Raw genomic sequence first — 20,866 nt, 5'->3', positions numbered from 1 at the left:
TCACAATTTTGAAAGTAACTCTTTGAAGAAGCTATGACTGCAACAACAAAAGGCAGAGAAAAGGGTGTAATAAACATTTCTTCCTCACAATAAAAATCTGCATTGAACAAACTCGAACCAATCAACCTGTTGCTTCTTTCCAGAATACAATTCTCCTGTGTGAAAGAGGCTTAAATTCTCAAGGAACACACACAAAAAGATGAAAATAACTGAAATAACAACTATGGAAAGGCAGGCTCTTCTGTGACTTGAATTGTCAGATTTAAAGACATAACTAGCCACACTAAGAAAGGTTCTCTAGTGCAGTCTCTTCCTGTCACAAATTATAGTTCAGACTGAACAGCAACAGAATGTCAGAAAAAACAAATAGAAACATTAATTTGAACTATTTTTATATTAGTTCCACTTCTTTGTTTCTCTCAGAAACAAACACTTCAAATAATATGAAGAAACCACAAAAATATTTTACTACCTGACAGTTACGACTTTAGGAATCTAGGACTCTGGCTATTGTCCACACCACTGACCATTATTATTAGTTTCTTTAGCCGGGGCCTGAAGAGACCGTCTAAAACACTGATGATCAAGAAAATGTCGGTTCTGTATGTCAAGCTTGATTCTTACCTAAAATTCTGATGTTTCTCTAAAAAGGCTGTTAGGGCCCCACTTCCAACTTAGAAATTCTTAAAGTGATCTGTACAGTTTTGCTGTTGGTATGGTGTTTGTTTTTTTTAATTTTTTAAGACTAATTTACCTCTTCGACCGTATCTCCTATTACTTCCTTACATAAAACTTTCTCTTATACCCAAGGCAAGTCTTTTAGCTCCACACTTTACATTTTCTATTTTCCTAAAACACCTGTCATCTTCTATCCCTACAGAGGATAAAGAGAGAAAGACTGTCCGTCCGTCCATCCGTCCAACTCTACCTCTCTCTCTCTCTCTCTCTCTCTCTCTCTCTCACACACACACATACACACACACACACACACACACACACACACACACACCCTACTGTTAACCCAACTGGTAGGACAGTGTAGTTCTTACTTCCTTTGTGAATCCTACAACCCCAGTCTATAGTTCTTTCTCAGCTTTTGACATTTATAGATAATGCCAAGCATTTGACACATTGTATCCTACCTTGTTTGTTAAATACCTTTTTACAGAGACTTCTTCCATTTCTCCAAATTAGATTATAAATAAGTTGGGAACAGATCAAATATATTATTAATTTTTATATCCCCAGTCTCCACCAAAATACATTGTACATATATACTTAATGGGTTTTTTGTGTGTTTTTTTGACTAGCAGGTAAGTTTGATACATCTCATAGACAAGAGAATCGTATGTATAGTCAAGGGAATAAGGAATTATGTTAGAGAAGAGTTGAAGTTAGGGAAAAGAAGGTTATAATAAGATGGAAAACGCTGATGGAAGGAAATTTACATTTGCTATAATGGGCAACAGGAAGCCACTGTTGGTGATAATTTAAAAATGAAAACAGCAAACTAACGTAGGGGAAACTTATGAAAGGTTCTGAAGGCCATAAATAGGAGACTGAATTTATGCTAGAGAGTGTGACGATGCCTAAAATAGAGACCATCAAGGAGTGGAAGGTTTTGAGGAGGAAAGTGATACAGACGTCCCTCAAGTCACTCAGAAGAGGTAGATAGATGTTCACTGTTTTAGCCAACAGAACAGAACAGAACTGAAGCAGAGATCAGGGCTCAAGGTAGGTGGGTCTTTTAAAGGCATTTCGGACACTGCCAAGAACGCATGAAATTCAACAGAACGGGTTTGTTTTTATTTGTTCTCCCAAACTGTAATTTTTCATCATTTTATTGATTTAATAAATCATTTAGGAAAGTAAAAGTTTTTCAAAATCATCATCAGACTAAAGATTTTATTTATTATGAATAAGAATGACTCCTACAAGAGCCTGGAAGTCTATGTCAATAGAATACATAGCATGGAAGAGTTCATCACTACAAGTAACTTACCCTTACCAATACAATTTCTCCCTGTTCCTTATGTGGCTCCATTCCACTCCAGACATCTCCCCTGTGTAACATCTAATGACCTACATCATGCACGTGTTACCTTATCTCATTCATGGTTTTTCTAAACCATAACCACCCTGAGAACACCTCCTTGCTTATTCTCACAATCACTGCCTTTTACATCATCCAATTACCCTTGTGCTATGCAACCAACCTACTCATCCTGAAACTTAAAAAACATCTGTTCCCTTTCCTTGCAATTCTGCTATAATTCTTTTTGCAGCTCAAATCAGCCCTGAGTCATCAAAATGCCTCCAAGATACACTGATCTTGAAAAACATTCAAATGTTTTAAATCCAGCTCCGCTCACAAAGTATACTCAACTTTGAGCCAGAAAATGAGAAACTGTTTTTCATTGTGCCTAGCAAAACTGCCACACCTGGTTGGAAATAAAAATCTTGCAAATGAGATATTATATTAACCTTTTCTTTCTGAGCTGATCAGAGCACTCAAAATGCTCAGATGATTTGTTTGTATACTTGATTTCCTACTAGGTGGTTCTTAAAGAAATAATGCAGATTTCTAGGGACTGTTTCAAATTAAAAACCATACAGTACTTTCACCCAAATCTCTTGGGATATTAAATAACAAAGGTAAAGTAAAAAGCATTTAGTACAAAAAAGGAAAAGAACAAGTAGGGCTGGCCCTTCTAAAACATGAGGCTGAAGAGAAATATACGACACAATAAACTTCAAAATAGATGCTTTGGGAACAAAAAGGAAAATACTTCATAACTATACCAGAAATGATGTAATTAGAAGCCTTTTAATATCTCAGAGGTTCACAAATGTTCCCAGTACAAGAACTCTCAGCTCTTGCTATTAACAACTAATGAACATAAACATTCAACAATGACTAAATAAGTAGCAGAGGTGAGATTATAAACTTGGAGTTCTTTGTACTCCCATGTTTTTTTATGTAAATAAAACATTAAGACTCTCTACCTTAATCCTGTAGTGGAACCACATTTCCTTTGGTCAAGTCATTTAGTCCAATCGGTGTCTTAACTAGTAGTATATTAAATACAGGCATAATTTTAGCCTGCTGTACAAGCAGAACTCAGAAGGGCTTCAAGGACTGTAATAATATACTGTATACATAATGTGTGTTCACTGCTAATATTTCAACTGTTACCAGATGTAAATCTTAGCAGAAAACTTAATTAAAAGTACTTTAACATCAGAGACAACATGTTATTTTAGCAGATGAATGATCACTTCTGAAGCTATTTCGTGAGTATCAGAAATGCTCTGATCTGGTAACACTGTAGAAAGAATTTAAATATTAATATTTAAAATATTTTAGTAAAACTGTAAATATCTAAATGTACCTCAATGCTGACTTACATTTACAATATGAAACTTATATTTCATTACCCTTAAGCATAGTTTATGAATTTCATGACCTACAAACTTGTCATTTTTACTTACTGGCAAATAATTCTATAGATGATGAAATCTGGGAATACGGGGCGAAAAAATATTTGCTCACTATTTAGGAAAAAAATGTTTTTAGGAGATTGGTTAGGTTTACTTGACTATATCTCTTTATTCCTGTTTTGGAAAATTAAAGATCCTTCTTAACCATGCCCCACAATATTTATTTATGACAGGGTATCACTTACTGCAGCAGTGCCAAACTTCTGAAGGTGATGAAGGTAGCAACTTTCCCACTTCTGATTACAGATGCTGACGACATTTATGGGTTTGTATACCTAGTCTCAGAGTCTCAGTTTGTTACTGCTCTTGAAGAGTCAACAATGAGAACAGTAGTCTGGCGCTTTCCTAACTGCCTGAATCACCACCACTGAATACTTTGAAACGGGTCTTTTCTGTTGTCTCTGAATTTGGGGAAGGGTGTTTTTGAAACTTTATTGGGCAAGAGGACAAGTGAATATTCCTTCATAACTGACTATTTACTGGAGAAATTATTTTTCTCCTTTTATGGGAATAAAATATATATAACTTCTAGATGTCTAATATAAATCTAGATCAGAAACTGTGGCATTATTTGTCAGAAACATGACTTCAGCAAGTCATTTTTAGATATGATCTTTTATATTTACATGGTTACCAGTGGCTTTGAAATTCAAGTCAGAGAACTACTTCTTTTTGGAAGTAAAATATTGGTAGGAAAAAACACAACGGGATAAGAAGCACCATGTTGTTTCCCTCTAACCGGAATAGGAGGGTCACTGCATTATAAATACCTTGGTAGGCATGATACCATTTATTCTTTTGAGAACATTACAAAAATTACAAAAAAGAATTGTTTATTCTTTTTCTTTCCAAACAACGTTTAACAAAAACTCAGCTTGGTATGATAAGTCTAGTTTAAAAACAAAAACAAAACTAGAATATGCTAAAATAATTTCTAATGTCTAGCTCAAGAGAGATGGCAAGTTATTGGAATTCCCAGCTAAGAAAAATACTAACTTTCTTAATTGGAAATTAATTTGAGGACTATATTTAAAATGTTCTCAGAATAATATATTTACAAAATCTACATTTCAAATAAAGTTACTGATGTTAATAATAACTTACAACCACAATCTTAAATTAGAAAATAAAATTGAGTTATATAACCTCAAAGATATCCCAACTCAAGATATAATAGAGATTAGAAAATAAAATTTAAAGGCAGTAAATATGTAATTAGAACCAGAGTTTTAAATATTTTGATAAACTTCATGGTAAATACTTAATGATTAAAAAAAAAAATACAAGCTCACAGATACAAAAAACAGATTGGTGGTTGCCCAAGGTGGGGGCTGGGGGTGGGCAAAATGGGTAAAGGTGGTCAAAGGTACAAACTTCCAGGTATAAAATAAGTAAGTCCTGGGGATGTAATGTACAGCATGGTGACTGCAGTTTACAACACTGTATTGCATATTTGAAAGTTGCTAGAGTAGATCTTTAAATGTTCTCATCACGAGAAAGAAATTTTTTTAACTGTAATGTGACAGATGTGAACTAGATTTATTGTGATGATCATTTCACAATGTACACAAATATTGAATCGTTATGTTGTAGTACACTTGAAACTAATATAATGTTACATGTCAATTATACCTCAATTTTAAAAAATAACACTTGCTTCCCTAGGCATTCTCCATTAATAATGTTATCAAATATTTACTTAGTGCTTTTATGTCTCAGTCACAAGCCACAGTTCAGTTTCTATGGAGCTTATAACCTTAAGTTTTCTAAGGACATGAAGATAATACTGCAACTGAAACACGTGTGACTATAGGCCATAGTGTTACCCAATTCTGGCAGTAATATTCCCAAAAGCACCTTGGTAAAAATGGCAGGAGAACCACTACTACAGAATACTTTTCAGAAACCTAGTCACAATCATTATGTGACTTGTTAGTAAACAATGCATGGAAATTACAATATGGGCTCACGTAAGAGCCCAGCAGTGACCCTGAAGCACTCTGTCACCAAATGTGCAGGATAAAAAGTCAAAAATTTAGTAGCTATCTCATAGAAGTGGGGTGACTTTTGGCTTCTATGAGGTTTTTTTTTGAAGTTTCTTTATTTTTTGAATTTGTATTCAACAAATTCAATATCCGACCCTATTACTGCAACATGATGCACTGAAAATTTGCCTCTTCATTTACAGTACAGAAAATTTATCCAGTGTTCAATGAATATAACACACAAATCTACATTTGATTCCATTGCTTTCTCTCAATTTCTCACTCACCTCCATTTCTTTCTATTTTTTCATGTAGTGGAGATTTTACCTTATTTTTTTCTCTACCCTCAAAATACATGGAATCATTTCGAAGGCAGAGTAGGCGTAGAAGGCTCCCTTCTGTTCTTGAGAATTAGGATTTTTTTTTGAAACAGAAAATAGCTTTACTTGGCTCCATAAAACATCTTAATTCATTTCTCATTTATCTTTTCCTATACTTTCCTCCTCCTTCTTCCCAGCAACTATGACATCTCATCGTTTTCTTCCCTTCCAAAGTCACTTCAAGGGCTATCCCTCAACTCGGGTGGGAAAGCTTCCACTATCATCTGCATTATGTAACTGTGGCATTGTCCTGCCAGAAGCATATGGCAGCATTAGCTGGACAAGTACTACCCTGCAGCAACGTCAGCCAAATGGAGTCACGACCCATTTTCCAACAGAGAAGTTAATTTAGTGGGTTGAGACTAGCATTTAAAAACCAAATCAACAGAAACACAAACAGAAAAGAACTGAAAATATAGCTATTGCATCACACTTATTTTGAAGTTTTAGTTTACATTGCATGTGTTTAAATATATGCATGTATATGTGTACTGGGTCATCACGGAAATCCATTTCTTACATTCCTACAGGTCATGGTCAAAAGTAGGAAAGCTACTAGGTTGGTGCAAAAGTAATTGCGGTTTTTGCAATATTTTTAACCTTTTAAACCGCAATTACTTTTGCACCAACCTAATGGAATATGTTCTAGGAAACTCATCTTTATTTGATGTAATACTTCAGATATTTTAGAGATTTAAAAATGGATGTTAAATAATTTCTTTTAGTAAAAACTGTTGATCTAATAAACCACATATTTTCTAAAAAATCATCAGTCTGTAAACAAACCAAATCAGTTTTCCTAGTTTTTTCAGTATTTCATAATAGTGACACTCCAAATAAATACTTTACCTTTAAATTTAATTTACCCTAAAAATTAAAATTGACAAGTTGTTAGCCATCTCAAAAAATTTTTAATTAATAAAAATCAATTTGAGCACAATACACCTTAAATGAAAAATATTCTTTTCTTAACAGAAAAAAGTCTGAGGGATAGTCTGATTTTCCAATATGATTTCAAAAACAAAGCAATCATTATTTATCTGCATTTATTGCATATGCATATGAATACAAACACCAATCTTATATTTCCTTGGCTGTAAAGAGATTTTTAAAAATTCAAGCTCAGAAAAAGCTTAGAGTATGAGACTGTGACCAACGGCACACAATCCCTCAGCAGGTACAGAACTAGATTCCGAGGCAGAGAATAATTTAGCTATACAGTAGTCCCCCCTTATCTGTCAATCACTGTCTGAAAATATTAAATGGAAAATTCCAGAAATAAACAATTCATAAATTTTAAATTGCACGCTGTTCTGAGTAGCATGGTGAAATCTCAAAACTTCCTGCTCTGCCGTGCCCAGGACCTGAATCACACCTTTGTCCAGTGTATCCATTCTGTATATGCTATCTGTCCTTTGGTTACTTAGTAGTAGTTATCAGATAATCAGTGCTTGTATACAATGCTTACTCATGTAAGCATTTTATCATTTCATATCAATCATCTCAAGAAGAAGGGTGAGTGCAGTACAAAAAGATATTTTGAGAGAGACCACTTTCACATAACTTTTATTACAGTATACGATTGTAATTGTTCTATCTTATTAGTTATTATTGTTAAACTCTTACTGTATCTAATTTATAAATTAAACTTTATCATAGGTATGCATGTCTAGGAAAAAAACATAGTATATATAGGTTCAGTACTACCCATGGTTTCTGGCGTCTTCTGAGGGTGTGGGAACATATCCTCTGTGGATAACAGGGCACTGCTGTACTGACTATAAAGAATAATGATTATATTCCTTACTTTTCACATACAGTTGCTGCATGGAATTCGTAGCTAAAATACCTAGCTGTTCTGCAGTGTCAAAGTGGAAACTGTGTGACTAAGTCTCACGGTCTCACACACTTCTTTGGCTGTCAAAACTGGAAGAGGCAACTAATACCAAGCCTGCAGGGAGGGACAGCCCTGTGGCCTTGAGACTTTCTGTATAACAACCCTTGAGTTGATTAAAAGTGATGTCGACAAGCTTCAGTCCTTCTTGGTTTTAGGGGCTGCTAAGTGAGCCTTCAGAACGAGAAACCTATGAGACTAGCATTAAGATTTTTACTAGACTATGAAATGCTCTAGAAAACATGGCAGAGTAATGGGTCTAAAATATAAACTATTGCTTAACCTTGAACATGTCTACAAAAATAAACTATGAATAATAGGAGATATATACACACAATCAAGATAAAGCTATTATTTAAAGATATACAGAAACACCCCCCTCCAAAATAAGGTACTACTGAGAAAACTTCTGACATCTTGAAAGCATACAAATAAGAATTAAGCATTTTTTATTTTAATCAAAACTTCCCTTTTTAATTTCAAAGACTGCATATAAAGGTATAATAAATCATATCTCTTAAGAAAACCCTAAGTCACATATATCCGAGTACATTTAGAAACAATATATCTCAATAAAGTTAAAAGAAGTTAGTCTTGAATGAGGGTGAAATCTGCTTCATTTATAGCATAAAATAATAGCTATGGATATGTGAGGGAATTTCTTTCTTACTTTGTACAATGCATTATAAAGTTACCAGTGTTTTATTTAGTTTATTATATTTTAGGATAAAACAAGAGAATAATCGTGCATGTTTAAAATCAAGTTCGTTAGGTGACAAATTCCTCCTGAAAACAACTTGAGAAAACATATGCATATTTTATTCACTTCTTAGGGTTCTTAATTTGGGATCTTAAATGCACTTCAGTGGGGTCCGTGAACCCTCTGAAATTTTAAGTGTGTGTGTGTGTGTGTGTGTGTGTGTGTGTGTGTAACTTTTTCTATGGAAAGAGTCCATAGCTTTCATAGGATTCTCAAAAGGATCAATGGTCTAAGAATAGAACTGTTGCCTTAGGTGAAAGTTATATGTAAAAGGACTGAACTTCCTTTTTTTTAAAAAAAGAACCATCCCAATGACGTATAGAAGATGTTAAGAAATAGAAGGTAAGTTGGAATAATTTCCCCTAAAAATAATGAAACCTGAAACTAGCATGAAGATTTACTAGTCTAAAACTATAATTTCGAGTAAGTCCCATGTTTGTACATTTTTGTGCCTTTATTGGGGGCTTGGATAGAAAACTAAAACTAAAAGCTGGGCAATAATGGAAGTGTGTGTATGAGGCTGCAGAATGGTTATAATGACTCATGTTATATACGAATAGTACAGATACCTATTGTCATGCTATAGCAAATTCCTGAAGTCATTTAACATTTGTTCGAATATCTATTGTCCATTTTTTTTCTTTTTCTCTTCCTGATCTTTATAAAAAGCTCCTTTTTAAAAATACAATTGCAAAAGTTCTCTTTAACAAACAGAGCTTCTAACACCAAGCCACTCACAGTTAGTCCTGTGATGTTAATGCATGAGAATTCCTTTTCCTAAATATTCAAGTGAACAATTTCCTATCTTGATTTATTAAAAAATTCAACAACCAATATGCCTTAAGAAAAGCAAAGGTGTTTCTATTTATTAAAGGTTATATCTAATGTCTAAGTCACACAGCATAGTAGCATTACATTCAATTTAATGGGAGAAAAATGAACATTAACATATAGTAGTATTTTGTATCCAAAAGAAGTCAGGTGCTAGGCAGGGGAGGAAATGAACCTTCAATTTCTAGCCTAATCTAAAGCATTTAAACTATGATTTTTAAATTGTCCTCCAATTAACTTATAAGTATCTAATTAGATAGGGATCTATACAGCATTTTCATAAGAACCATAGGAATTATGAAAGAACTTCAATAATCAATAGGATTAGAAATCCTTTCACAGTGTATGAGAGAAACCTTTGCCACAGCAACATCAAAGAAAAAAGATGCTGTAAAATGATGGACATTTTTCTACTGAGTTGATTATCCAGGCATAAAGGGTAGAAGAAGGATTGACCTCTGTCACTGGGCTTGTTAGGAAACGCCTGGATGAAGAAAATGTTATGGTAATGAGTCATGTGAGTGATGGAGGAATTACCCTCATACATATACTTAGACTGTTTTTGAAACATGTATAAAACATACTTGTGTGCACACGTACACACAAACACACATTATACCCTTCCCTAAATATATCAGGTAAATCTCTCACTTTTAGTTATTTCAGCTCTAAATAAGGAGAAACAGGATTTTCCAAACCAATGGACAGAAAAAAAATTTAGGCTTTCAGAAATGTTCCTGCTGAAACTTATTAGGATTCCTGGCTATACGTTGAATTCGGTGAACAGGATAGTGAGGGAGGTTTATAAAGAGACTCTTTCCAACTCCATCCATATTCCAGGAATATTAAAAATACATGAAAAAAATGTACCCGAATTCTTGACATTATTAAGGAATCAGAAAAAACAAGAGAGTCCAAGACTTAAAATCCTGATGACGGACTTTTGAGAGGGTTTTAAGTTAAATTAATGGTAGTATTTAAAGAGGTGCTGATGCTAATATAACTAAGATTTTTCATTTAAAACTGTCAACAATGTGACTGAAACCCTCAGCATTAAATATCCTGAATGTCCTACACAGTCTGTCTATTCTGAACAATTCTTGGTTTTCAAAGCATAAAAATGTATGTCGTAAGTACAATGGAAAGGAATTTAAACTCATAGCCCTCAAATGAATAGGAGAAAAATAACTCATGGAGACAGGAAACAAATGTGAAGAAAAATCAGAAAATTAAACAAAAAACAAAAAGCAATTTTATAGGCCTGTCAAAAAACATTGACAAAAGTTATAATAACAAAGAAAAAGATGATCTCAAACCTTCCTTTTTATTAACTACCTTGAACATACATAATGTCATTCTATTTCTTACAACAAGGCTTAGATGAAATCTATGATCAAATATTACTATAAAAACAATTTTTTAACATTAGTTTATTATTATTGTTTTTTTAACTGTGTTTTTCCAGGACCCATCAGCTTCAAGTCAAGTAGTTATTTCAATCTAGTTATGGAGGGTGCAGCTCAGTGGCCCATGTGGGAATCAAATGGGCAACTTTGTTGTTAAGAGCACCACGCTCTAACCAACTGAGCTAACTGGCCACCCCTGTAAAAACAAGTTTTGAAGAAAGGCTAAATGCATTCCCTCTGAGATCAGGAACAAGGCAAAGATGTCTGTTCTAACCAGTTCTATTCAACTCTGTACTGTAGGTTTCAGCCAGTAAAGCAAGAAAAAGCAAGAAAAGGAATCCAGATCAGAAAGGAAAACTGTCTTTATAAGATGACATAATCATTTATGTAGAAAACCCTTGAAATCTACAAAAGACTAATAACTGAGTATAGTAAAACTGTAGGTTTCAAAGTAAACACATAAAAATCTAATCATCTTTTTATTTACTAGCAATGAATCAAAAATTGAAATAAAATACTTTTATAATAGGATCACAATATAAAATATTTACAGGTAAATTTATTTTAAAATGTCCAAGACCAATACACTGAAAAAACAAATACTGCTGAGAGAAATTACAGATCTAAATAAATAAAAATATATGTGTCTTCATGAATTGAAGATTCAATAGTGTTAAGATGTCATTTTTCCTCCAATTGATTTATAGATTCAACATGATCCAAACCAAAATTCCAACAAGCTTTTTTATTGAAATTGACAAGATGATTCTAAACTTCACATGGAAATTAAAGGAACCTAGATTAGCCAAAACAACTTTGAAAAAGAACAAAGTTGGAGGGTTTGCACTACCTGTCTCCATTACTTATAAAGCTACAATCATCAAGATAGTGGTGGTACTGGTGGAAGGATAGTCACATAGGTCCATGGCATAAAATAGAGCCCAGAAATAGCCCAGAAAATCTTTATTGATTTTCAATAAAGATGCAAAGGCAACTCAATGGTGGAAAAGTAGTCTTTTAACAAATGGTTTTAGAACAACTGGATATTCATGTGCCCCCAAAAAAGGTGGGTAGAAGGGCAGGACACTCCTCTATACCTTAAAACTTGAATCAGATAGAAAAAAATTAACTCAAATGTATTATAAACCTAAACATGAAACATAAAACTACATAAAGATTCTAGAATACATACGAGAAAAATCTTTGTGACTTTAGATCAGCACCAAAAGCATGAACCATAAAAAGAAAAAACTAATAAACTTTATTTCATCAACATTAAGAACTTCTGCTCTTTAAGGACTCTGTTAAGAGAATGAAAAGACAAGCCATAGCTGCGCATAAATATCTGAAAATCACATATCTGATGAAGGAATTAGCAGAAGATAAAAAGAATGCTCAAAATTCAACAGTAAGAAAACAAAAATCTCAATTAAAAATGGCAAAATTTGAACACACACTTCACTAGGAATGTACAGATGGCAAATAAACACATGAGAAGATAATCATTACAGAAATGTGAATTCAAACTACAATGAAATACCATTACATAGCTATAAGAATGGCTAAACTAAAAAAGCCTGACCATACCAAATGTCGATGAGTATGTGGGAGAACTGGCATCTTACACCCTGCTGGTGGAAAATACTTCGGGAGTTTCTTAGAAGTTAAACATACGACTGCCATTTAATTCAGCCATTCCCGTCTTAGGTATTTACCCAAGAGAAATGAAACTATATATCCATACAGAGATTTATATATCAATGTTCACAGCAGCTTTATTTGGAATAGCCAAAAACCATATAATGGAATACTACTCAGTAATAAAAAAGAATGAACAATCGATAAGTGCAAGAACGTGGATGAATCTCAAAATAATTATGTTGAGGGAAAGAAGCCGAGATGAGGTGGGGGTCAGAATACTGTATGATTCCATTTATATAAAATTCTAGAAAATGCAAATTAATCTATAATGAAATCAGTGGTCACCTAAGGACTAGAACGGATAAAGGAAAGGTGGGGGTGAGAGTGATTTCAAAGCGGCACAGGGAAACTTTGGGGTGATGGTTTCATTACCTTGATTGTAGTGATGGTTTCAGAAGTGCAAGCATGTCAAAATTTATCAAATTGTATACTTTCTATATGTATAGTTTATTGTATGTAATTACACCTCAATAAAGCTGTCAAAAAAATTTTAATGGCAAAAGTGGTAATCTGAAAAATTAATCTATGGCTCTAAATTGTACTATTCTTAACTAATCACTGAAGTACTTTGGTCAAAGTGAACTCTACTATGTATGAGCAAGAATATTAAAATAATTCTTTATAAAACTGAACTATGCCTTCAGCAGAGATATATGCAAAAGCAAATAAAATTAATAGTTCACATTCACAATCTTTTTGATATGTTGACGGTTATTTGCAGGTTTTTGATGGGTTTCCTAGACAAGTGAACTAACTATGTCTAGGAAAAGTATACCGGAAAATGAAAACTCATACCTTGATTTGTGCAAAGGGTCTTTCGTAACCTCCAACATAGAGAAGGCCAACATTCTGAGGAAGTAACCTAAAAAGAAAGAAAAAAAAACATTATTTCTAAAATACTTTTCCTTAAATGTAAGATTGTATCAATCATTCAAAGATAACAGATAGACACTGTGAAAAACTAGTATCTATGCAATTATTCCTTCTTTTTCAGTATAGGATAGTAACTAGAAAAGGAATACTTCAGGAAATAGTGGGTAAGTATTGAGAATGAAAACTGAAATGCAGAACACTGACATATTAGTAATTCTAGCAAAATTACTACATAGTGTCTCTGGGTGAGAATAGAACGAAGTGATACATATATTTAAAAATCTATAAGTATTCAGTTGAAGAAACACTCATGGTATGTCTATACTTTGCACGAAAGGGGATGATACAGACTTAAATAATCTAATAGGAAAGCCAGACACATAAATAATTAATCCTAACAAAAGATGGCCTCTGGTAAGTGCTATTTATAAAGGTATTCGCCGTTGCAAAGTAGTGGAGTAAGAGGAACTTGCTATGGAAGGAGCTGGAAAAGTCTGAATTTGGGATTTGGGCGTAACCTTAAAGGGTGGATAAGGCAAAGGAAGAAATTTAAACAAAGTCCTAAGAATGCAGAAGATTTGAGACAAAGAGTAGACAAGTATGGCTGGAGTAAGGGATAATTTAGTTGGAGATGAAAACCCAAAGGAAGTTTTGAATGGGCCATGAAGTGTGTCAAATGCCAGATCTTTATTTTACAAGCAATATGGAGTCATATTTCTGTAAGATGAACTTATTTCTTATTAAAACAAAATGCACATGAAAATAAAGATCAAACCATATAAAGGGTGGGAAAAAAAGTTACAGTTACCTTCCCTGAATCATCCCTCCCTTCCTAATCCCACTTCAAAGAGGTTCATCATTCTTGACAACATTAAAACATTGTCAATGAAAAATACCGTCATTAGAACTGTGCTTGTGGAATGTATAGTGCTGCAAAGTAGGAAAAGAGCATAATTAAATATTCTTGTGTTTATCTCATCTTTCTTTTATCACCTTTTCCTAATGGACACTTAATCAATGGACACAACTCCAATCTTAACATTACTGTAATAAAGAATACGAAAAAGAATTGCCTGTACTCTTGTCCCCCCAAATTAGGCCAAGATACAGTCTCCTCAGAGTCTGCATTATGAAAGCTAACAGCATTTTATGGCAGATAAAAAATTATCTCTAGGATGAATGTAAATTCTATTGCAGGAATCTGAGACTGGAAAACTGAGTAGTATCCAAAGTGAAGGAAGAAAAACCTGCAAACTCAGAACAATCAAATGGAAAATTCTCAGTGTATCATATTGGTCTAATCATAAAAAAATTTTATCACAAGATTATCATAACTATCCTTTTAAATGCAATTAGTAATTGCAAAAATCCTACTTTAACAATTCCAGGATATGCATTTATTCATATTTTAACTTCTCTGAAATTAGGATGCCCCTAATACTCTATGGTGTCTTATAATCATTGTTATAGGGTGACAGTTCTGCGGTGGCTGTATGAATACCTTCCACTGACTCAGTCTAGTAAGACTAAGAAAGCGCACTAATTGCCTGACCACTGCTCTATACACCTGAAGCTGAATAATATTGAATGTCAACTATAATTTAATATATATATATTAATATATAATATATATTAATATAATATATATATAATTTAATATATATATATATATATACACACACACAGTCACGGATTGTGGAATACAGCATAGGGAATAGAGTCAATGGAATTGTTAACAGCTACGTACGACATCAGACGTCAGAGGGGTAGTCGATTGGGGGTGAGGGGTCATCACTTTGTGAGGGGTGTAAATGTCTAACTATTACATTGTTTTGTACACCTGAAACTAATAGAAAAAAGAAGCACCTTAGATTTTATGAAATAAGGTAGTCAGCTTCCTGGGAACATCATGTGTTCCCCAACATTCTTTAAAGGTCTATAAAGCATTAAAGTCTATTTAAAGGAATGTTAACAGCTGGTGAACACAATCCTGAATGAAACCGATTTAGCAAAAAAGCTACTTAAGTTTGCAATATAAGTGAGACTTCAGTTTGGCATGTTGTTGAAGGTTATAAACATGACTAATGGCATTTGTTTACTGGATGTAAGTGTGTAGAAAGCATAGGAACGTCCCCAAATTTCAACTATGAAATGAAAAATTTCTTAGCCATTAATTGACAAATAAAAATTTAATCCAACCAACAAAACTTTAACTCACAAATCACTGCTAGTAATAAATTTAATGTTAGTTAAATAAAGCAGGGATAATTTATTTCCTACATAACAAATGTTCACAAAAACTTTGATAAACCCCTTTAGAGGTAAGAATAGTCATTATTCATAAAAATAGAAGCTAGAAAAAGAAGAGAATAAAAGCTGAGTGACATTTAAAAACCAATATGCCTCTAATTACTATGCATATGCATTTCAGAAAGCTTGCCAAAATACTATTTAGTGTGTTCCCCTTCCTCTAGCTTGCCTAGCTAATAACCACCTTTTCCTAAACAATAAATTTCTTAAATATTTCATTGACATGGCATACATATCTTTCACTTCTTCAAAACTGTTCTTTCTCATTCATGTGCCTATTATTTCTTACCATAGATTATACCACCAATTGAGTGGGTTTTAATATGTATCATAATGTAAAGGCCTGCTATGTGTAAAATAATTAATACTTTGAAAACACAAATTCCCACTTTGAAGATGGGGCATTTCTTTTTTTTTTTTTTTTTTTTTTTTTTTTTTTTGTTGAGAGCCCACTGGCCCATGTGGGAATCGAACCCGCAGCCTTCGGAGTTAGGAGCACGGAGCTCTAACCGCTTGCGCCACCGGGCCGGCCCAAGATGGGGCATTTCTTAGTGATTTTACCTTTCAAAAAAATTATTTTGCCAAGGTGTGCCCTTAAGCCCAGATAAAACTTGGATGAGCCAAAGGGTAAATTTATTATTATCCTTAGAGACTTTTCATAGCCTACACTTTTTCTGTTTTAGTTTGCATTCTAAAACCCTAGTACAGACATAACAAGAGCTCTAGAATTTGGTAAAAAACAAACACAAAACCACCATCACCACCAATAACATGTATAAATGAAGAATCTGTCTGCAAGTAGAAATAAATTACCTGAAAATGATGTTTGGTTAAGTAAAATGTGTATGAGTGCAATAAATAATAAATAAAGAAGACTGGATAAGGATAAATAAGATGCTGAAGTAAACAACAGAAAGTTGAACCATTTTGCAAAGGTATATAAGAAGAAATGTTAAGCTACCAATGTTCAAAGAATAAGTACCTTATCTAACACCACACACAACCAACTCAAAATGGATTAAAGACTTAACATAAGACCTAAAGTGATAAAAGTGGAAGAAATCATAAGGCGGTAAGCTTCTTGACATCTGTCTTAGCAATGATTTTTTAGATTTGATACCCAAACCATAGACAACAAAAGCAAAAGCACACAAGTGGGACTACATCAAACTAATAAACTTCTGCACAAAAAAAGGGAACAACAAAATGAAAAGGTAACCTACAGAATGGGAGAAAATACTTGCAAATCAGCTATCTGATAAGGGGTTAATAACCAAAATATATAAAGGAACTTAATGGCAAAAAAAACCCCAATCAATCCAATTTAAAAAATGGGCAGAGAACTAAAAAAGAACATACATGGCTAACAGGTACATGAAAATGTGTTCAACATCACTAATCATCAGGGAAATACAAATCAAAACCACAAAAAGATATCACCTCACACCTATTAGAATGGCTATTATAAAAAAGACAGGAAACAACAGGTGTTGGCAAGGATGTGAAGAAACGGGAACCTTCGTATCGCCCGAGTTACGAACTTCTAATTATAAGATAAATAAGTTCTGGAGATGCAATACGTGGCGTGGTGACTGTAGGTAACAATACTGTATTGTATATTTGAAAGTTGCTAAGGGAGTAGATCTGAAAGTTCTCATCAGAGGAAAAAAATTTGTAATTACATGAGGTGATGGATGTTAACTAAAGCTACTGCAGTAATCACTTCACAAATCATTATGTCATACACCTTACACGAATGCGTTATGTATCAATTATATCTCAGTAAAACTAAGGGAAAAAAGAAATACTGATTTTAAAAAGACATTCAGATAGCAGAAGAAGCAACTGAGTAGAAGAAATTTATAACATGCGTTATCTCCTAAGTTGAACACATACATAACCCAGGTCCTGGCAATTCCAATTTTAGGTATATACCTAACAAATGTGTGTGTGTGTGTGCAAGGTCCTAAACACACATATAAATATGTTTGGCTATTATGGGTAATCACCCCAGAACTGCCATCCATCCAAATGCCTATATATAATATGTCTGAGAGAGAGAGAAAGTGAAAAAGAGAAATGAAAAGGAATGAATTCCATACATCATGGGTGAATTTCAAAATCACAACACTGAGCAAAAGAAGCCAAACATAAAAGAACATAGGGATGCATTTACATAAGGTTTGAAAACAGGCAAAACCAAATCCTACTGTTTAGAGATCTATACCTAAGTAATAAAAGTGTAAAGATGAGCAAGGAAGTCAAACAACAGAAGTCTGGATAGTGGTTGTCTTTGGTGGGAGGGAGAAGTTTTTGAGTGAGAGACAGCATGCTAGAGGCATCTAAGATGCTGGAAATATTTTCTTTCTTGTCCTGAGTTAAACGAGTGTTGCTTACCTAAAATTTCATTAAGCTACATACATTCATGTTTTATGTACTTTTTAATGTGCATTATATTTCATAATATAATAGGTCTTAATATAAAAAGGACAAAAAAAAAAACAACATAAGCAATCAGTAAGAGAGCGATTTCTAGATTAGGGGTAGAATATTAATTGGTACATTACCATATTTTAATATTCCTGTATAAATAGATGAGTATTTTAAGAAATGAGCTACTAGGGAATTCCAAAAGTCACTCACCCCCTTCTTAGTATTGGAGCTACACAGTCTATGGTATAAATATAATATGAAAACACAAAATCCGCACATGTGGGCATAATGGTTTTAAATACAAAGGCATTAAAAAAGAAATATAACTGCATTAAAATATATAGACAAATGTTCCCCTCCCAGCCGAGAACAGGGTAACAAGGACTGGACTAGGCCCTAGGCAGTGGCACCCGAGAAGAAAAGAAACAAATGAAGTGAGTCATAGCACTACCCCAGCTTGCTACCTGGAGTTTTTAGACCACGGTGCAAGAAGGGCGAATATAGGCCTATAAAGTCTAAAATATTTATTATCTGGACCTTTAGAGAAAAAAAACGGCCAACCCCTACCCTAAAGAAATGAAAGCAAATGTCCACAAAAAGACGTGTGCCCAACTTTCGTAGCAGCTTTATTCTTAATAGCTCCAAACTGGAAATACCCCAAATGTCCATCAAGAGGTAAATGGATAAATCAAGAGGTAAATTGTGATCAATCTATATAGCAATACAAAGAAATAGTGATATACTGATACATGTAACAATGTGGATGAATATTGAAAGCAGTGGGCCGTAAAGCAAATATTGTATACTTCCATTTATATGGAATTCTAGAAATTACTCCTCAATAGAGATGTAAAAATGTATAAAGTTCATTTCCCAAATTTTGTTAATTATATTTTAAAAAGTTTACAACTGTTCATAGGTCATATAGTGAGGTGAGAATACAAATAATTATAAATTGATCCACCTTGCCCACTCTAAATGGACAGTTGATTCATTATTTGAATAACTGCCTGTGTAAACATAAACTGAATAGGTTGAAAAGTGGATTTAAACAGGGAAATCATTAAACACATATGGCTCCCTACCTAGTTTGTTATCTAATGATCCTAAGAATTATTCTCTGGCTTCTACCATCAAAAGACGAGAGGGGAGAGTGATTTATGTAGGGGGTAGCCTCAAATCTAAACATCTAAAATCATCTGAATCACCTTCCCATAAATTTTCATCTTCTTGATATTGATCCCATGATGTATGTGCAAAGCATGTTTGTTAAAAAGTTAAACAGAATAAAAATTTCATTTCCTGTATTGGGAAATTCTACATCTTATTTTATTTTTTCCCCTCTATTTCTGTTGTACAAATTTCCTTTGCAGATTTTGGACAAGAATTTGACTGTGAAGTCCTCCTTTTCCCCTGGGAAAATGTAGGAACATTATGTTAGAAGCTGCTTCTGCAGAAAAAAAAGAAGTACAAAAGATGCTTTGGAGAATAGAAACAGAAATTTAAGCTGAGCGGATATAATTCACAATTCAATTTTTTAGTCTAAATTATAGCACAATGTCACATGTTACCAGCTATTTCAATAATAGCTATGATCAAAGAGAAAATGTTGTTGTTTTTAAGTCAGAGCCCAGAATGACTAAGATTATTATATCCCACAATGAAAGGAATTACTGCAAATCTGAATTTCAGCCTCATAAACTCTCCACAAAATGCTGACTGACACATGAACTATAACCAAAAATACAGAGAACCGCCTAAGTGTCTCATTGCTAGAATACACATTACATTGGTCTTCTCTTTGCTATTAACTTTAATTTGAACACTCCTCTAGCAAATATTATGTATGCATCCCTTTTCTTAAAACATGGATTGTGCAGATATTGAATTATTAGTTTTTCACTGCTAGGCATGTATTATCTATCTTTATTGTTTAAAGTAATTAATTCTTTATCATTTTCATGACTATTTATAAATATGAATCAGCCTGTTTCGAGTTAGCTCAAAAGACAGTTCCTGCCTTAATTTAATCAGTATATTCTTTTGTTCAAATAGAGTAACTATTGACTGATGGTAGTTTGGAAAGCCCTTAAAGGAACTTTTTACCTAGCTGAATAACTCACGTAAAAGGATTTGAACTATGGCAATTCATTTTTATCCTTTATGTTGATACCTTCCAAACACATTTATAACTATTGATACAATACCGGAACTATTTTAATTACTTCAAATTTAAAAGTAATTGACTAGAATGTTGAACTACATGTCAATTATTTTGCTTAAAAATAATTATTTATCCTTGATATATGCCTTTATCAACTAACAATTAAAAGTTAACATAATGTGTGAGACAGTTCAACCTCAGTAATGTAACAACTATAATCTAGTGTAAGTATTCAAGACTAAGTTCCAGAATCTCGTGTGCTGAGCTGATAACAGGAAATCGTGAACTGTCTACAGTACTGTCAATACTATAAAGCATGGTAACTTTAACATTTCTTCAAACCATGAATATAAGCTAAATGTTACCTAGCTGACTAGGACCACATTTTATAAATGACTTAAAGATTCTCATATCGTTTTGGTGAACCTGCTTTAATTATTCCCAAAAAGTGAGGTGGAGGTTATCTAACATCACAATACTTTTCCGTTCATTTTTTCCATTCTATTAAAGTGACTGATGCGAATTCTTGAAGCAAGTTATGGTCAGTCATACAATGTTATCTTTTCCTTAAACTTACCAAGTTTTCAGAATGACTTAAACATTTAGTATGGAAGTATAATTGAATAGT

At 33.4% G+C, this 20,866-nt stretch overlaps 1 protein-coding gene across 2 annotated transcripts in view; it reads right to left on the bottom strand.

Annotated features, from left to right (window-relative positions):
* The window catches only part of RNGTT (RNA guanylyltransferase and 5'-phosphatase), a 240,922-nt gene that overhangs the window by 29,140 nt on the left and 190,916 nt on the right, over positions 1 to 20,866 (bottom strand). For both annotated transcript variants that reach the window (XM_081033244.1, XM_081033243.1), the window contains one exon: positions 13,254 to 13,320. In XM_081033244.1, coding sequence (XP_080889370.1) covers positions 13,254 to 13,320 — 67 coding nt within the window. The remainder of the gene's footprint in view (positions 1 to 13,253; positions 13,321 to 20,866) is intronic.

Source organism: Rhinolophus hipposideros (genome assembly GCF_964194185.1).
Source record: "Rhinolophus hipposideros genome assembly, chromosome: 3".
In the NCBI taxonomy this organism is placed as follows: Eukaryota; Metazoa; Chordata; class Mammalia; order Chiroptera; family Rhinolophidae; genus Rhinolophus; species Rhinolophus hipposideros.
This window is presented reverse-complemented; position numbering and strand designations above follow the sequence as displayed.